This window comes from Oryctolagus cuniculus, chromosome 9, assembly GCF_051225735.1.
Source record: "Oryctolagus cuniculus isolate XC-2025 breed Fujian yellow rabbit chromosome 9, ASM5122573v1, whole genome shotgun sequence".
Classification (NCBI taxonomy): Eukaryota; Metazoa; Chordata; class Mammalia; order Lagomorpha; family Leporidae; genus Oryctolagus; species Oryctolagus cuniculus.
In genome coordinates, this window is record NC_142875.1 from 83,702,177 (window position 1) to 83,720,474 (window position 18,298).

Consider the following 18,298-nt stretch of genomic DNA (forward strand, 5'->3'; position numbering starts at 1 on the left):
AGAAAAGGGGCCTATGATGAACACTTGCCAGAAGTCCCCTGCCAACCCACCATGCCTATGCCTCACTGAGAAAACGCAAAGTACTCTGATGAGGCACAGGGCTGAAGTTGAGTGACATGTAGGCCCTCCTATCAAAAGCCAGCTTTCCAAAGGACAAGATAGAGGTGTCCCTGTGGAGACACTCCCTTCCTCCCAGGTCCTCCCACAGAGCCTCAGGGCCAGAGCCTTTGAACTCTAGTCCATGAGCTTGCCTATACTGTTCCTATGATGCAAAATAAATGTGCTTCCTTTGATTTGGCCCTGGCTCCCAATTTGGAAGGATCTCTCTGGTCATCAGAGTCACCTCTGGGAGGGAGCTGATGGCCCCTTGGTTGGCCCTTCCTTGGTGACTGGCTCCAGTCTTGGGGGGGCGGGAGGGGGAGGACAAGAGCAGCAGGCCCAGGTGCTCCTGCCAAATCTCTATTTAAATTCATTCTGCATAAAAGAAAAGCAAGTGTTTGAATAAGACTCATTCAAATTTGCATCCCAAATAGATTGCACTCACCCTCCCAGAGCTGGTCAGGTGTTTTCTAACAGTGCTTTTTATTCAAAAGGAAAGGTTGAGAGAGGGAAAGGCCATTGCACCATGCTCTGTCCTCTTTGTTCTTGTCCTGGTGGCTCAAGGAGACCTGGTTGTGAAATGTGCTGACATCACCCCCAGATTTCCAGGAAAGCAAGGGGCAGGGGAGCTGAGGACTGCTGCTGTGTCCTGCCTGTTGCGTCTGAGCCAAAGTGATGAGTGATTTCATGGCAGGGCCTCTGCACTAACCCTGCAGGGAACTGGTCAACCCCTGGCAAAGTGACTCACGCAGGCATTTCTGGAGTTGCAGAAATCACCTCCCCCACCCCCAATATCCCTACTTCCTTTCTTTTAACATCAGAAATACACTGAGACAATGAAGTATGTCCACAAAATCTCATAGGTGAAGTTCAACCCACACCCACGCCCGTGCCCCTACCCAGGGTTTGGACTCACTTGGCAGTGTAGACTCGCTCAAAGGCAAGGGTCCCTGTCCTCTGGAAGCTCCGCCCATTCTGGTTCCTGCTTTCATGCTCCACCTTGTGGGCAAAGAATCCTGCCAGAGAAGAAGGTTTGGATTTGGTTAGACGGGCACGAATGGGGCAGGTGTTGTGGTACAGTGGGTTAAGTCACCGTCTGCGACACTGGTATCCCATAGGCGTGCCAGTTCAAGTCCCGGCTGCTCCTCTTCCAAATCAGCTCCCTGCTAATGTGCCTGGGAAAGCAGTGGAGGATCACCCAAACACTTGCACCCTGCCACCCATGTGGGAGACCCAGATGGAATTTCAGTCTCTTACCATATGGGGAGTGAGCCGAGAGGTGGGAGATTCTCTCGCTCTCTTTCTGCCTTTTAAATAGTGTTGTTTCATTGCCTTACAAGACCATTAAATGCTACCTTCCTTGACCTCCAAACAGCCCTAAATGTCCTCCATTAGATGTCACTTAGCAGCAATGTATTCAGCAGCTGCCGCCTGCTAATCACTGTGCAGCATTGGGAACGCAGTCGTGAGCAAGTCACAGCCTTCACTTTCAAGGACTTTACACTCCCAAGAAAGGGACACAGGATAAAGGAGGAATGACACCGCAGAGGGATTCGTGCCAGAATGAGATCAAGTGCATCCCTGGTATTACCAAGGCTCGCGAGAGGCAGCTGAATTCCATGTTTGAGTCAACAGATGAATCCCTAGAGGAAATGATGCCTCAGATAAAGCCTGAAGAACACGTAGGAATTATATGGGGGAGCAGGGGGTACCAGCGGGGATCACCCTGCTCAAGTGCAACGGGATAGGCCAAGGTTAAGAGGCTTTAGCTGCTGGGGGCCGGCACTGTGGCTCACTTGGCTAATCCTCCACCTGTAGCACCAGCATCCCATATGAGTGCTGGGTTCTAGTCCTGGTTGCTCCTCTTCCAGTCCAGCTTTCTGCTGTGGCTGGGAGTGCAGTGGAGGATGGCCCAAGTGCTTGGGCCCTGCACATGCATGGGAGACCAGGAGGAAGCACCTGGCTCCTGGCTCACTGTCTAACTGCCAAAAAAAAAAAAAAAAAAAAAAAAAAGGCAAGAGCTGTCTATGTTCGGCGGTATGAGCAGCTTAGAAGGGGAGAAAGCCGAGGCTGAGGCTGGGGAGTGAGGCCTGGTAGAACCACAGCTGAGGCCACTGGAGAATGATTCTTTCTGTGATATACATCTGTTGTCACTCACCGGGCACCAGACATTTCACTTGTGTCTGAGAACGAGACAGACAAAGAGCCTTGGCCCCAGGAGCTTCTGTTCTGCCGAGGACAGTGGAGGAGGAGACGGCAGCTACAGTGACAGCGTGTGTTGAGCGGTGCAGCGAAGGGAAAGTAGAATGGGGTGAGGGGTCGTTTGAAGTGCTCGGTCCAGAGGATGGAGGGAGCCTCGGTGAGAAAGCAACCATGGACCCTGCCTGGAAGAAGATGATGCCTGAGAAGGGCCCGTGGAGTTTGCCTGTGACCTTGCTGGGAACTGGGTAAAGAGATTCAGACTTTAGTCCCAGTTGAGAGCACCAGGAGCTACAGAGAGCCTTGAGCTAAGGAAGAGCAGAATCAGAAAGCCACTCTGTCTTTGGAGTGGCGGAGCAGCCAGACCCAGAATGTGGAGATGAGATGGGGCTGGTTAGGTGACGGCTGTGGGCCTGTGAGAGACGCCGAGGAGACAGACTCCCGAGGCTTTGATTGGGTGGTGGGGGATGAAGGCCTCTCTCCTCCCTCCTATGTTATTCCTTGACTCCTATTTCAAGAGTGAGGGGTGGGGGTGATCGTCAGGGATCCACCCACAGGGTCCTTTTCACTCACTACACATCGGCCCCCTCACAAAGACATGAGCAGGCGGCCTTATCAGTGGTGTACACGGAGAAAAGGCTTTCGGGAATTTTCTTCTTGGCAAAAACACACCCCCTCTGCAGGAATGTGCCCGTGGTCAGCGAATGCACGGGGCTGGCCTGTCTGAAGCGACCCACCATGTCGCAGACATTCCAGTGTGTATCTGACCTACAAGCGCAGTTCAAAAAGTTCATCACAAAACAGAACGAAAAGACAAGCTGCTTTTGACCCCAAACAATTCAGAGAGCCATGCGTAGCTTTTTTTCCTCATATGCATCGTCAGGAACTTTTCTGAGAACCCTTCTATATTTCCTGGCGGAGCTTTGCGCCAGCTCCGTGGAGTGGGTGGCCGTGTGCCCACCCTGTAAATGAGGAGCCCATGGCTCAGGGAGGTGAGGCGCCTTTCTCAGAGTCATCCCAGCCGTGGGAGCCGTGCGGCTGGGAATTCACCTCGAGCTGGCCCGATGAGGAAGTCTCTGCCATTTTATTCCCTGCAGGATTCCATGAGCTCCCCAGCGTTTAGTCCACCTGTCTCGGAATGTCTCTGCTAACCACGGAGCCACAATCACAAACTCTGGTAGTTTTCTTTCCAGAAGCCAAGACGGCGTCCCCGGCCCCTGAACACGGCAGCAGGGCCAGGATTACGAAAGTCAGAGGTTATTACCTCACCCAGCTGCACACCGGGCCTGCTCTTCTCTGCACCGGCTGCAACTTCTTCCCACGATGCTCAGAGAAACCAACCCCTTCCTCTTTCCCAAGCCTAAGCGCGCCACCCGTGGTCTCCACCCCAGCTCTGCCACCGTCTTCAAGTCTTTTCCTTCTTCAGTCTTTCCTGTGTTTATTTCCTGCCCCAAGAACAAAAGCAGACCAAGCCTGTCTCAGACCAGTATTGCCTCGGATTCCAGCTTTCCTTGTCTCTAAGCTAAAAATGCCAAAGTGAGTTACCTTTGCTTCCTCCCCACCATCCTCTCTCTCCCAACCCCTGTGTTCCTCCAGTACCTCACAGAAACCACACATGCAAAGACCATTAACACACTGATCTTGGCCCAAACCAGCACAAGACAGAGACACACACAGAGAAAAGGCAGCAAACAGTTATTGAGCGTCTGCCGCCCGCTGGGTGCTGCCAGTTGCTTCGCTTATGTGATCTCACGCAATGCCTTCCACAACCACGAATGCAAGCTATTAATAACTCCACTTCTCTGTTAAGGAAACTGTGAATCAGAGAAGTTAAACAACTTTCTCAAGATCATGTAAAATCTTGAGGGGCTGATGCCGTGGCACAGCAGGTTAATTCTCTGCCTGCATCCCATATGGGCACCGGTTCAAGTCCTGGATGCTCCACTTCCAATCCAGCTCTCTGCTAGGCCTGGGAAAGCAGTGGAAGATGGCCCAAGTGCTTGGACCCCTGCACCTGCGTGGGAGACAAAGCAGCAGCTCTTGGCTCCTGGCTTTGGCCCTGCCCAGCCTGGCTGTTGTGGCCATTTGGGTAGTGGATCAGCAGATGGAAGACCTTTCTCTGTCTCTCCTCTCTCTCTCTCTCTCTCTCTCTGTCTCTCTGTAATTCTGACTTTCAAATAAATAAATAAATCTTTAAAAAATATATCTTGAAGTTTTAGTTAACTGCTAAGTAAGATGAGTCAGCAGTGTGATACAAATCCTCAGAAGGATAACTGATAGACAAATGATTTTACTAGACTTGGCATCTGGGTCTCAGAACACCTGTCTACATTTCAGAAAGAACACAAGCAGAGGAGAAGTGACTCAACACCAAGGAAACTGAGTCACATGAGAAAGGCTATGTTGAAGAAGGGACGTAACAGATGACGCTGCACACACAGAAGCAGAAGGCACAGCTTAGTCTAAGCTTTCCCAGAGAACAGTTCCAGGGCCACTGGATGGAGGTACAGGCAGTGGATTTCAGCTCCATGGAAGAGAGGACTCCCTGAGGAGCGAGCGTGTGAATGAATGAAGTGGAGGCGGTAGACACGCCTACTTTCTAGGGCCAGATGTTTAGGTTTGGAACTATGGCTCACTGCCACTGGCTCTGAAACTTTGAGCCAACAGTTTCACCTCTCTGGCCTCCTTTTGCTTCCCGGTAAGAAAGGAATAAATGATAGCAAATATCTGATGGGGTGCACAATGCAATGAGATAATCCTATGCATAGCACGCTCTCCACGCATCTAACAATGAAAAGGGCGATTCAGGGCTGTAAGACCCCCCACCCCCACCCCACCGGACTGTCGAGCTGAAGAAGAGGCCTTGTGCAGGGAGCAGCCTGGGTCTATGGTTCTGCTTCTAGAGCCCGTCAAACCCTGGGGCGGGTTGCCAGGTCTTCCGATGGGGTGCCCCCACGTGCTGGGGTGGGAACAGCAGAGTCGGAGGCTCCATTGCCCCCTGTAGCACAAGGCTCCCAAACCCTTTCAACCACAGGGCCACTGCATCTCCCTTGTTGGCCTCGCTGTAAGAACCAACGTGGAGAAGGCCGCCTCTCCAGGAGGACAGAGGGCGACGTTAGCTCCTGACACCCTCCTTCCCCCGCAACTGGACCGGCTGAGAACAAACAGTGTCTGCCTGAGGGGTCCTTCCTGTGCCACCACACGCAGTCCAGTGCCCCTCGGCCCCTCCCCCACTCACCTTCTCCTCCTGAGGTCATGAGTTTGGTTTCCCATGAAGAACGCTTTACCCAAATACAAGTGCTCCTCAACTTACGATGGGGTTATAACAGTAAGTCCATCATAAGTTGAAAATATTGTATTCATCATACTAACCCCCAAACGTCCTCACTTAGCCCTGTCTTCCTCACACATGCTCAGAATACTGCCAACTTATCCAACGCAAAGCCCATGTTTACAGCGAAGTGTGGACCAGCTCTTGTAATTTACTGAACACAGTCCTGAAGGTGAAAGCCACAACAGTCAGCTGTGTGCACTTTCACATCATCGTAAGGTCAAAAAAAAAAAAAAAATCACCGATCAGACCGTCACAAGAGGGGAGACCACGCACATGCATCTCCCAGGTTTCCTACAGGGCAGAGCTGCCGGCCCCTGGCAGGAGAAGGTGGAGCTCCCTGCACATTATTCACGGGAGGTGCACCTGTCACAACCCCCTGGAAACCAAGCTGCGCTAGTTCTGGCCCAGCATAGCGTATTTGGGACGTGTTGTGTTCTGCCAAGCCTGCATTCTGCTGGTTCAAACTGGAAGAGTGCCACTGGTTTCAAAGATCTTGATGACTAAAGGACATCTGGAAGGCAGAGGAGGAAGTTGCACCAAGCGGGCAGGGCTCTGCCCATCAGAAAGATCAGACCCGCAGAGTGTCCAGACAGCACAGAACCTGACACTGCCATGGACCCTTGTGGCTCGGGAGAGTGTGGGCGGTGCCTGGTAACCACAGGGAAATGTTGTTTACCGCTCCCAGGGCATCTTGAGTGGAGGGGGAGGAAAGAAGAGTGTTTGCATATTTTTTGGAACCCTGTAAGGTAGGTCTGTGGTTGCAACTGTTGAGGTGAATTAGAATTGCAAAGAGGGGCCGGGACTTGCTTGTGATCCTAAAAATTCACAGCTAGCAACCAGTCAAGGTGTTACCTCCCCAGTTATTTGAATTTTCTTGTTGTTCTGCACAGGCACGTTTAACAGTTACAGAAAGTCCTCACAGATAAGCTTGGTATCCCCTGGAGGTTCAGGTCTCTCCCCAGAAGTGGCTTAGTCTAAACTACTGTCAGGTGGGCAAGGGGCCCTCCGTGGCTTCCCAGAACTCCGGAGGGACAGCCACTCTGGCCACCCACTGCCCAGGCTGGCTCCCAGGAGCTGGGAAGACAGGGGCAGTGATGTGTGGGCCACGCTGCCAACTCCAGCTCACACCGCAGCCATCCATCTGCCCAGCCCCACAGGGTTGCGCCTTGCTGCTCCAGGATTGTATCTCCCCGGCCAGGAATCCTTCATCCTGGCCGCTGTCCTGGTCTGTCTAGAAAGTCAAGGTCTTGAGACTGGCTGTGAGGGCCCAGACATCTTCCCACCAACAATCCCACCTCCCTCCCCCGTTTGTGCCACTGAAAAAGCCTTGATCCCAAATTACAAAAATGATCACCAATTTCACAGTTCACTGCCAGTGTGCTCCGCGTTTGCTAAGCCACAGTGCGGAAGCCCAGGGCTCACCAGGACAGGGCAGGTCCCTGGGACGTCTCCAGTGGGAGAGGTGAAGACGCCGTTCCCACCATGGGGAGCCCTGTAAGCCCACAACTTCACTCTGAGTTGAGAAGAGGTGGGTAAGAGTGAACTCAAACTTCCCAGCTGAGCCCAGCCCCAGCCGCAGAAGCAGGAGGCAGGGCATGGGGTCCCCGGTCCTCTGATGTCCGCCAGTCACATGGATGAGTAGAGGGGACAGGGACCTCACCCAGAGCTACGAAAGCACTGCCCAGCCACCCTCCCATGCAGCTGCCTTCACAGAGGCTGAAGGGGTGGCTGCTGGCTTCTACCTGTCCCTTCCTGTCCCCAAAGGCAGGAACAGAGCTATGTTTTCCACTGATGTGCCTCCATGTGTCCAGCACAAGGCCTGGCACACAGCAGGGTCTCTGCAAGTGCACACGGAAGGTCTGTATGGGACAGCAATGGCTTGAGGAGCGAGCAGCCCAGAGAAGGCCCTGTTCCCTTGGAGCTAGAACTCAGTGTTGAGTGATTTCCTATGGAAATGTGTGGGCCAGGTAGCTGCCCAGCGTTGCTCCATCCAGGACATTACTTAGGGAATGCAGAGTTATGCCCCTGTGGTGTGTGAGGCCCACGGGTGCCTCTCCCTGAGCCCAGAAGGCAAAATCTTCAGCATCTGTCTGTGCTCAAGATGGGGCCCGAGATCAGGACACCCCAAAGGTGCTCTGCATGCAAACATGTGACCATGCATCCCTGTTAAGTTATTGCCACTGAGCCGCCACAGCCACCCATGGGAATTACTCTTCTCTTATCTTAAATAAACTGTAACACAGCACCGCCGGAAATACTTGTGAAGACAGTCTTAAGTCCAAATTTAGGGAGCAGTTCAAGACCATCCTACAAGGTCTTTCTGCAAGGGTACAGATCTGGGTACCCTGCTTGGTTTCTTAATTGATAATAGGGTTAATGGAGATGCAAACCCCAAAGAGAAAAGTTTCTCTCTCTCTAAGTACATAATGCATATGAAAAAATGCTTCAAAAATGATACATTGCTAGAGAAAAAAATATTACAAAAAAAAAGTATTATAGTAGCCCACTATACATTTAAATAGAAAGGAAGCCATAGAGAAAAGACACACACACACACACCCCTGTCTAAGGCTGACTCAGGAACAACCATCAGACAAAATCTCCCCGGAGGGAGGAGGTATTCATCCCCTTACCATTTTGGACCACGCTGATGAGGGTGACGATGGCCAGCAGGACGACATTGCCCACGGCTTCTTGATCCATGCTTGCTGCAGGTGCCCGAGGGAGGACTGCTGTGGCCCCGGCTCGGCAGCCTGCGCAGTGCAGGAAGGGGAAGTGAGGGCTTGCACTCCGTCTTTCACCACCAGAGTTTCCAAAGGCCCCGGCACGGTTACACAGCTGCCTCCTCCTCTTTCCTCTTCCTCCCCTCCTTCCTATTCTCTGAAATCAGCCAGAGCGCCCAGGCTGTGGCTGTGCGGAACCTGCCAGGGGAAACAGGGTGCTGGGGGGAGGAACTGAGGGGCCAGCACTAATGCCAGGGGGTGCCTCCCTCACAGCCTCCAGAATGAATCTCAGACCCAAGACCCTGAGCAACCTGAGCCCCCTGAGGACCCCAGACTCTGGGAGATGCAGGGATCTCTGATAACAACAAAGAAACAAAGGAGGGACTGGTGCTGTGGTGCAGTGGATTAAAGTCCCAGCCTACAGCACCAACATCCCATATGCGTACCAGTCGAGTCCTGGCTGCTCCACTTCCTATCCAGCTCCCTGCTGATGCACTTGGGAAAGCAGCAGAAGATGGCCCAAGTCCTTGGGCCCCTGCACCATGTGGGAGACCTGGAAGAAGCTCCTGGCTCTTAGCTTTGGATCAGCTCAGCTCTGGTCGTTGTGGCCATTTGGGGAGTAAATCAGCGGCTGGAGGATCTCTCTCTCTCTCTCTCTCTCCACCTCGCTCTGTAACTCTGTCTTTTGAATAAATAAAATAAACCTTAAAAAAAGGGGAAAATGAAACTTTTTATAGAGCACCAGAAAGAGGTATGCTGAACCCTGTCCTTTCTATCTTGAATTCCTAGGAAAAAAATGAGCACTTAACACACCATGGGATACCAGCCACATAAGACATAAATGAACAAATGAATGAGTGAATAAATGAATGACGATGAGTAGAGAGCAGACGATGTCTTCTTTTCTGCAGCATAAAAGAAATGAGAAGAATACAAGAACTAGATCAAAATACTAAAACCAAAACCAAAGAATTCCATAAGGGGCAGAAATGGAGTTACAATTACCTTGAAGGAGAACTTCCAAACAAGACCGTCCAACACTGGCTTTTCAGAGCAATTATGGAAATGCCTACCCTGGAATTCTTCTCATTGACAGTGAGAGTGGAGAGGCACCAGCGTCTGTGAGAGTGCAAGAGTGGGCTTGGGGGTGGGCTGGGTGGAAGCCACACATCATATAGGAGGCCTCTCTCTGTGTTGACAGCAACCCCTTGGGCGCTGCAGAAAGTGCGAGATTCCTGCCACCTTTGTCCCAGACTCAGCTCTTTGGCATAGTTGATTAAGAGGCACTTTTATCAAAATCCCACTGCAAAGGAAAACATTGGCCACTGTAATTAGAGGCAGCTGGGGCAGCATCTGACCCCAAGAGAGGTCAGTGTGGGGGAAGGGACCACAGCCTCATCCCAGAGCAGCAGGGGCCAGCATGGGCATCTTGGGCTCAACTTAGAAGGAGGAGGGGGGATGGCATGTAGAGCTTGGACTGCTGAGGCCAGCAGCCAGGGCAGGTCAGGCCGGTCATGCTGCTCCTGGGCACTGAGTGTCTGGTGCACTTTGCACAGGTGGAAGTCTACAAAGAAATGGAGCTGATATGGAGATACATCAAAAGGAGATTTATCGTGGGAAGTGGTTCACACAGTTGTGGAGAGCAGGAAGTGCCACAATCTACCATCTGTGAGCCGGAGAGGCAGGAAGGCTGGCAGTGTAGACCAGTCTGAGTCCATGGGCCTGATTATCAGGGAGGCCAGTGGTACAAGGCTGTCTGGGTGTGAAAGCTGGAGAATCCAGGCTCCAAGGTCCAGGGCCAGGAAGAGACAGGTGTCTTAAGTCATTCACAGAGAGGAGAAAACTTGCCCTTCCTTCCCGTTTGTTCTATTGAGTTTCAGTGGATTCAAGAATGTCGGCTCGCATGGGTGGGGAGGGTTCTCCTGACCCGGTCCACTGATCCATATCCTGATTTCTTCTAGAAGCAGCCACACACACACACATCCCAGCCCTCTGGGCATTTTCTAGCGCGGTCAAGTTGACACAAAAAAATAACCATCCCATAGCTATTACAGGATTGGAGAGGGACTATGCTCCAGCAAGATTAGTGTGTTGACCTGAGTGAGATCTCATTTGTAGGTACAATTTTTTTTAATTTTCAGAGGATATTTAGGTTTTGATAGCGAAGAAGTCTGAACTCTCATGAAGAGTTTAATACCTTCTAATAATTAATATCTTCTAATAGTTGCCATATCTTAGTGGTAATGGGTCAGAAATGAAGGTCAATCCCCATAAAAAGTCATCCAGTTGAAGGCAATAAAACTTAGGTTTAGCTCAGGCAAAAGGGAAATGCACTGGCTCAAAGAACTCAAAGAACTGAGTAACCAAAAGTGGAAATGGGCAGAGATGGATGGGCTTGGAGATAGTGGATTTCTCTCTCTCTCTCTCTTCCTCTCCCTCTCCCTCTCCCTCTCCCTCTCCCTCTCCCTCCCTCTAATGGAGTCATTGTGAATGGAGCACTCCCTCACCACCCTTCTCTCTCTGTCTCCCTCTCAGCCTCTGGCCCCCTCAGCTTCTCTTAGCAGGTCAGACTTCCTCTCTCCCAGACAAGCATTCTCCCCAAGGTGGAAAATACGTCCACCTAGGACTCTCACAGCTCCTCCCCCTGTCCAGAGTGGCCTTCTCTAACCTAAACTCTCAGGGCGGCCCTGCGGGCACAGGCTGGCCAGGTGTCCAAGCCTGGGGAACTGAGTCAGAGGGCAGGAAGATGGAAGACGCTGGTGACTGCCACAGCATCACAGGGTTGACAGGGAGTCTCCCAAAGAAAGACGGATAAGCGGGAGTACTGCGATGCTGTGACTGCCCACTACGTGCAATCCTAGGCTAAAATGTCCAGTTTTTGAAGAATTTTCTCTCTCTTACGCCTTGGTGTCTTTATAGATTATCCCCATTTCCTTCCTACTCAAGCTTTTGTATTTGTGGGGTACAAATTTTGTGCATGACCTGCAGCACACAGAACACAGCATGTGCAGGATCCAGACTGGGGGGCCCAGGACGGCCCTGAAATCTAACCAGCACCAGGCACCGCAGCCATCCACTGGGGGCAGCCTCTCTTGCCTGTGTCCCAAGCATTTCCAAGCCCCGTAAGCAAGGCAGGGTAAGTGTCCAGCCACTTGTACCTTAGAAGGCCCCGAAGGCACCTGGCGGGAGGCTCAGGCCCCGCTCTGAGCTCCCCGGAGCCACTCACAGGGCAGTGATCCCCATGGAGGCCTGGCCGGTGGAGCGTGGCCCCTTCACCCAGGAAGAGCTGTTAACAGTCAGCCAAGATGTCCGTTAAATTACAGTGCACACATTAAGATTCTGCCTGCGGCCGCAGAGGAACACTTACCAGAGGTGAAGCCTCTAGAAATGCCATTCATCTCAATAGAGAGCTGCTGAGACAGAGTGAAAAGGAAAGGGGGAGGGGTGCGGGGGAGGGGCGCTGTTCCCTCGCTGGGATCCAGGCCCAGCAGGGCCTGCAGCCCACCGCCCGCTCTGGGCGGGGCCGGAAACAGCCCAGAGCAGTCCAGCATCCAGAGGCCCTGGGCACCTGTGTCCTGGGGCCCTGGCTTGAAAGGGGCACTGTCCTGAGAGCGCCACCCTTGCCTCCTCAGTGCAACCCTGGAGTCTAGGGGCTAAGTTATCACCCCTCCCCCACTGCCCAAATGGAGAAACTGAGGTTCAGAAGTCTTAAACAACAGTCAGGGACTCGCGTACCCAGTAAGGAGGGGAACAAGGATCCAAACCCAGGCCTGTCTAGCTTCAGGGTCTGGGGTTCAAACCACCCTGAGCGCTGCTCTGGAGCCATCTGCAGAGCCGGAGTCTGCCCAGTCCTTCTGCACTTGTACTTGGCAATCCAGTCACAGGCTGGCTAACGAAGCAGTGGCTCCTTGGCCCCAAAGAGTGATTAAAAAAAAAAAAAAAAAGGAAAGTAAAGCAAAGAAGGAAACATACACACTTCACAGGAGGTCACATATCCCAGAGACTCCTGCCCGTTAAATGTGGCTTCACAAGAACCATCCCAGAGCTCTGAGCCCGCGAGCCCACCCTCTCCTGCCGAGCGCACTCCGTGGCCCCCAGTTCTCATGCATATGCTGCACTTGTCTGTGTGTGACAGGCTAGTTAGACAAATGTGCTGGGAGTAGGAAAGGATAATTAGCACATTCATTAATTAGAGCACTGTTGGTACTTTGACTGTGAAGGACAACCATTTGTCAACAGAGAGCAGGACAGCTGGGGCCAAGCAGCCACTCGGCAGGGGACAGCAGTGGCACTGACCAGCTGTTATTAAAAAGCATGGGGGCTGCTCATACACTTAGCATCGGTGCGCCTCCATCACCATGGCAACATGAGGCCACTACACCCAACTGTCAGGCAGCAGCATTCATGGATCCTTCGTCTCCACCTCAGGTGACATCTCTTCCCCTTGCTTCCCAGTCAAGGTTGCCCTCACTGTGCTTTGGGATTCACCTGTCCACAGGTGATGAGGGAGCAGGCACACAGGGTGGGGCCAGTGAGAGGCGGGGCTTAGAGAAATCCAGGTCTACAAGGCACAGATTGTAGATGGTTAGGAAACACCTCCTTTCCATTTCGGTTGAGATAAAGGACATTCAGACCAATACTGATGTGAAAAACTGTTATGAACACAGACAAGGCAGTCACAGGCTGATGGTCTCAGAGACCCAAAGCGGCCTTGTTGAAGTGTTATTTCCAGTTCCCTGGCAACAAGCCGATGGCCTTTCCCTCCATGAACAGTCTGTGGCTCCATATGGACTAGAACCAACCTGGGATGATCCTCAGGCCACTCTACAGGTGAGGAAACCGGCAGAGAGAATTCGCTATAACCTTAAATGCTATTGGTTCAGTGCCTGTCAGGCCATTGAGCTACATGCTTTACAAATCAAAATGGCATTTGTAGATATGATTGCCATTCGCTAGACCCTCAGGTTATAAACTGGCCATATCAGGGTGGTACAGACAAACAGAAGCAGATGTCCATGACTCTCACATGACAGCAGGCGACCAAGACGGCATCCATAAATCCTCTTGCCTTTCCCATCACAAACACACACAACATCGTGTTGTTTAAGGGTCTGCAGGAAAATTAGGCAAGCACGCCCTAAGGGAGGGAGCACGATGGTGTGTCAAGTACAAAAGCAAAGGTTAGGTACGGGATCCCTTAGGCATTGATCCCTTAAGCATGGGATCCCTCAGGCATGGGATCCCTTAGGCATTGATCCCTCAGGCATGGGATCCCTCAGGCATGGGATCCCTTAGGCATGAGATCCCTCAGGCATGGGATCCCTTAGGCATGAGATCTCTCAGGCATGGGATCCCTCAGGCATGAGATCCCTCAGGCATGGGATCCCTTAGGCATTGATCCCTCAGGCATGGGACCCCTTGCTCACATCTTGGCTTTGTCTTACAGGCTGTCTAAGGAAAGGAGGTCGGTAACAGGCATGCTATCTTGAGAACATTCAATTCCAAGGCGAGTAAGCATTGTGCTGCTCATTTAGGCTCAGCTGATGTGTGATAAAGTAATTCAATGGGGAAAGGAAAGTCTTCAGCAGAGTGTGCTAGGACAAATGAATGCTCATACGAAAGAAACACTGACCTTTCCCAAAAATCACAGAAAATCTAACTGTGAATGAGCCTTACATCTAAACCTAAAGCTAGAAAGATAAAGCTTTTAGAAGAAAACATAGGAGAAAGCCTTCGCAGCCATGAAAAAGGCGAATACTATGGCCATCACATTCCTAAAACCAGTTATGTGTTTGTTGACTGATATTTGCAATTACCTTCTTCCACTCTTCATTCTATATTTCCTTTGCCTCAGTAAGAACCTCAGCGGTCACAGCCTCTTACCTGGGTGAGGTGAGCCAAATCCTTATTCCTGAATGGCCTAGACCTTTATTAGTCCTATGCTATTATGTTGTTTGTCACTGACATTAATCACCAAACATGGAGTGCATGCTCCTCACCCCCATTGCTTAGTGGTGGTCTGACTTCCCCTTGGTAATTAGAATCCACCCCCTGTGAGGTGGATTTGCCTGTTGCTTCACTGGCATAGGAGAGAGCAAACTCACCTTCCAATTTCCTGGAATCATTGTGGGTTCCCTTACAGCAACATTATTACTCTCTTAGGAACTTTCTTCTAGACTAGCAGAGCCCACACCAGGGGCGACAGTAAGAAAAGTCATTCCATTTTAACCCATGATTCCTGGACCCACGAATTCTGACTATGGGAGAAGTAGCATCGTGCAGAGGTGGCTCAGAGCCTGTACTTCAGCCTGGAGGACTTAACTCCAGGTCTGCAAAGGCTGGACACCCAGCTGTGCTATATGTGAGCCTTTCAAAACCCATTCCACTTGCTAATCAAGCCACCTGCTCCCAATGAATATCAAAGAAGACCTTGATCGTGAAGCCACTGTCCTGCTTTTGTAGTAGAATCACTGCCTTGAACAGAGGTACGGTGGGTGGGATTTCATTACAAACAAAATTCTGTTCAGAGATGGTGGGCCTGGCACAGCACTGAGGTTAGGGAAGGCAAATCCATACCCACAGAAAACACCTATTCCAATGAAGGAAAGCATTGCCCCTTCCATGATGGACGTGGCCTAGGGTGCTCAGCCCAACACCAGGTGGCTTTGTAGTCACCTCCTCTACCCCAAGGGCTCATGCCATATTGGTGTGGATTTCTATTCTTGGCAGTTAAATGCTCAGCAGTGGTGGCAGCCAAATTACACTTAGCAAGTGGAAAGCCGTGTTGCTGTGTCCATCCATAGCCCTGTCCCCATGGCCTTATGTTTGTAAGCCCTTTGGGCAAGGGACTGGTTGCTGGGAAAAGAAGTGGGCGGATGCTCTCAGGATGGAACATCTTGTCCACTTAATTACTGCAATCTTACCCTGCTGCAGTTGCTTTTTGGGTATTTGTATGGGACACATATTCTCACATTTTATGTGCAGAAATGCCCAGAAACGCTGGGAAATTTCACAGCAGTGGCAGGCCCCAGAATTTTTGTGAGGTACAAATGCACCTCACGTTGACACAAAGACTTGTATTATAATGTTTATAGCAGTTTTCTTCAAAATGGCCCAAAGCAGACACCCAAATGTCTATCAGCTGGTGAATGGATAAACAAACTCTAGTACATTCAACAAGGGAACTATCCAGTAATCAAATAAGATGGGGCCGGCGCCATGGTCCCTTGGTGAATCCTTCATCTGCAGCACCGGCATCCCATGTAGGTGCCAGGTTCTGTCCCGGTTGCCCCTCTTCCAGGCCAGCTCTCTGCTGTGGCCCGGGAGGGCAGTGGAGGATTGCCCAAGTGCTTGGGCCCTGCACCCGCATGGGAGACCAGGAGGAAGCACCTGGCTCCTGGCTGCTGATCGGCACAGCACACCAGACATTTGGGGGGTGAACTAACGGAAGGAAGACCTTTCTCTCTCTCTCTCTCTCTCTCTCTCTCTCTCTCTCTCACTGTCTGTAACTCTACCTGTCAAATAAATAAATAAAATATTTTAAAAAATTAAAAAATAAAAACAAGACATTCCTGGTGTGCACAACCTGGATGAATCAAAAGCATTATGCTGAATGAAGGAAGAGAGACCAGGAGTGGGTGCTGTGTGATTCCATTTTCATGGGACTCCAGAAAGGCCAGTATAATCTACATAGAGAGAAAGCAAAACAGTAGGGACTGGGAAAGCTCATAAGGAATCTTCTGGGGGTGATGAATATGTTCTATATCTTTATTTTGGGGTTGTTACATGGTAGCACATATTTGTCAAAATGGATTCATTTATTGTATGGAGATTAGACCTCAAGGGGTCAGCGCTGTGGCTTAGTAGGCTAAGACTCCATCCGCAGCTCCAGCATCCCATATGGGCACCAGTTCATGTCCTGGTGGCTCCTCTTCCAATCCAGCCCTCTGCTATGGCCTGGGAAAGCAGTGGAAGATGGCCCAAGTGCCTGGGCTCCTGCACCCACATGGGAGACCTGGAGGAGGCTCCTGGCTCCTGGCTTCGAATTAGTCCAGCTCTGGCTTTTGCAGCCATTTGGGATGGATGAAAGATCTTTCTCTCTGTCTCTCCCTCTGTCTGTAACTCTACCTCTCAAATAATCATACATATTTTAAAAAATTACACCTCAATATCACTGAATTTAAGTGAGCATTTCAAAAACCCATGGATGTTTAGTCAGCTTAGTCATTTTTGATTTAGGGGTAAGAGTGTATTGCATGGAAATAATTTAGTAAAGGTTCAACAAAGAAATTCATAGGAGCTAACATATAGAATGTGCGGATTGTAGAGGCTCCTGGCTTTGCATTTCAGATAGGTTAGAAGTAGCAGGTGCTGGGAAGCTCGTCACCTCGCCTTTCTACACGGACCAACAATGCTGCCACTGGGACCACACCAGGTACGTTAGTTAATATCTCATTGTATAACCACTGTTCCTCTGTTTTAGGTAGGGTGGTACAATCATCCATTTGTGATTCTAAGGTCAGGTGACCTATGTCCTGGACTGGCCCAAACAATAAATATATTCTGCATCTATGGAAAACAACCAAAGAAATTGCTGGAAGTTGCTCCTGGTCTCAGGTCCTCCACCATCTTCACCAGAAGCCACTCAGCCAGGAGGTTGGACTACCTGCTCCATTCCAAAAGAAGTAAGGTGAACAAGAAAAATGACATCTAAGGGAAGGCATTAAATATAAACCATCTTTAAAAAGCAACCAATCACTTAAAAGATAGGAGTTTTCCTGATTCTGTTGGGAATTCAGAGAAAAGTCCTCAGGAAATTATATACCTACTACCCAGAAAAAGTCTTAGGGACTAAGTATTTCAAATCAAGAGAGAATGGAATGGCCTTTGGAGTCTGGTCCTAGGGCACAGGGCAGGACATCCTGGGACAGGAACCCCACCCAAGAATAAACAGTAACAGCAAAAATCCACTGAGGACTCGTCATGTCCCCAGAATCTAAGCCCTCTGCATGCCTTCCCTTATTTAGCGCATTTTACAAGAGGAACCGGAGGCTCACACGACTTGGCCAGGATGATCAGCTGGGAGATGGCAGAACTGCAGGGAGGAGATGTGGCCTTCTGCTGGTCTGGATCTCACCTGCCACGGGCTCTGCCCCAGCCCCTGCTCCTCTCATAAATTACCAACTGGCTAATAGAAATGTGAGCACTCTCAATGGCCAGCACATCCTCAGACAACTAGGGATACAGGGAACTTTTCTAGCATAATAAAGAACATTCACACACACACACACACACACACACACACAACCTTACAGTGAACTTCAGACTTACGGAAGAGAAACCAGAGCTTTTCTACTAAATTAAGGAACAAGGCATAATTTCTTTTTGTACTTCAACATTGTACTGGAAATCCTAGCTAGTGAAATAAGACAGGAAAAATAAGTTTAAATATACATATTGGGAAGAAAGAAATAAAAGACATTATTGTCTGTGAAGGAATTCTGAAAGAATCAATTGAAAACTCCTTAAACTAATAATCAATTAAAGCAAGGTTGCAGGATACAAGGTTAAGACACAACAGTCAATCACTTTCCTTTATACCGGCAATAAGCAACTGGTATTTTGAAATTAAAAGCACAATGCCATTTATATTAGAACCCCCTAAAATAATCTATTTGGATATAATCCTAACAAAATGTATGCAAACTATAAATGAGGAAAATTAAAAACTCTAATAAAAGAAACCAAGAAAGAACCAAATAAATGGATACATAATACATGTTCACGGATAGGAACACTCAATATTATCAGGATGTCATTTCTTCACAACTCAATCTACAGATTCAATACAATTCAATAAAATCCCAAGAAATTATCTTTGCACATTTCACACTAAAGTTTATATAAAGAGGCACAAGACCCAAAATAGCCAAGAGAAAACTGA

At 50.1% G+C, this 18,298-nt stretch overlaps 1 protein-coding gene across 2 annotated transcripts in view; it reads right to left on the reverse strand.

Annotated features, from left to right (window-relative positions):
- Positions 1–9,260, reverse strand: part of ALOX5AP (arachidonate 5-lipoxygenase activating protein) — a 31,077-nt gene extending 21,817 nt beyond the window's left edge. The window contains exons 1-3 of one of the 2 annotated variants that reach the window (XM_002720606.6): positions 9,169–9,260; positions 8,266–8,553; positions 1,016–1,115 (exon numbers count right to left, since the gene is read on the reverse strand). In XM_002720606.6, coding sequence (XP_002720652.1) covers positions 1,016–1,115; positions 8,266–8,335 — 170 coding nt within the window. In that variant the 5' untranslated portion in view covers positions 8,336–8,553; positions 9,169–9,260. Of the gene's footprint in view, positions 1–1,015; positions 1,116–8,265; positions 8,554–9,168 lie in introns of those variants that run through there. The other variant, XR_016213349.1, reaches the window with a different exon arrangement.
- Positions 9,261–18,298: the final 9,038 nt, after the last annotated feature.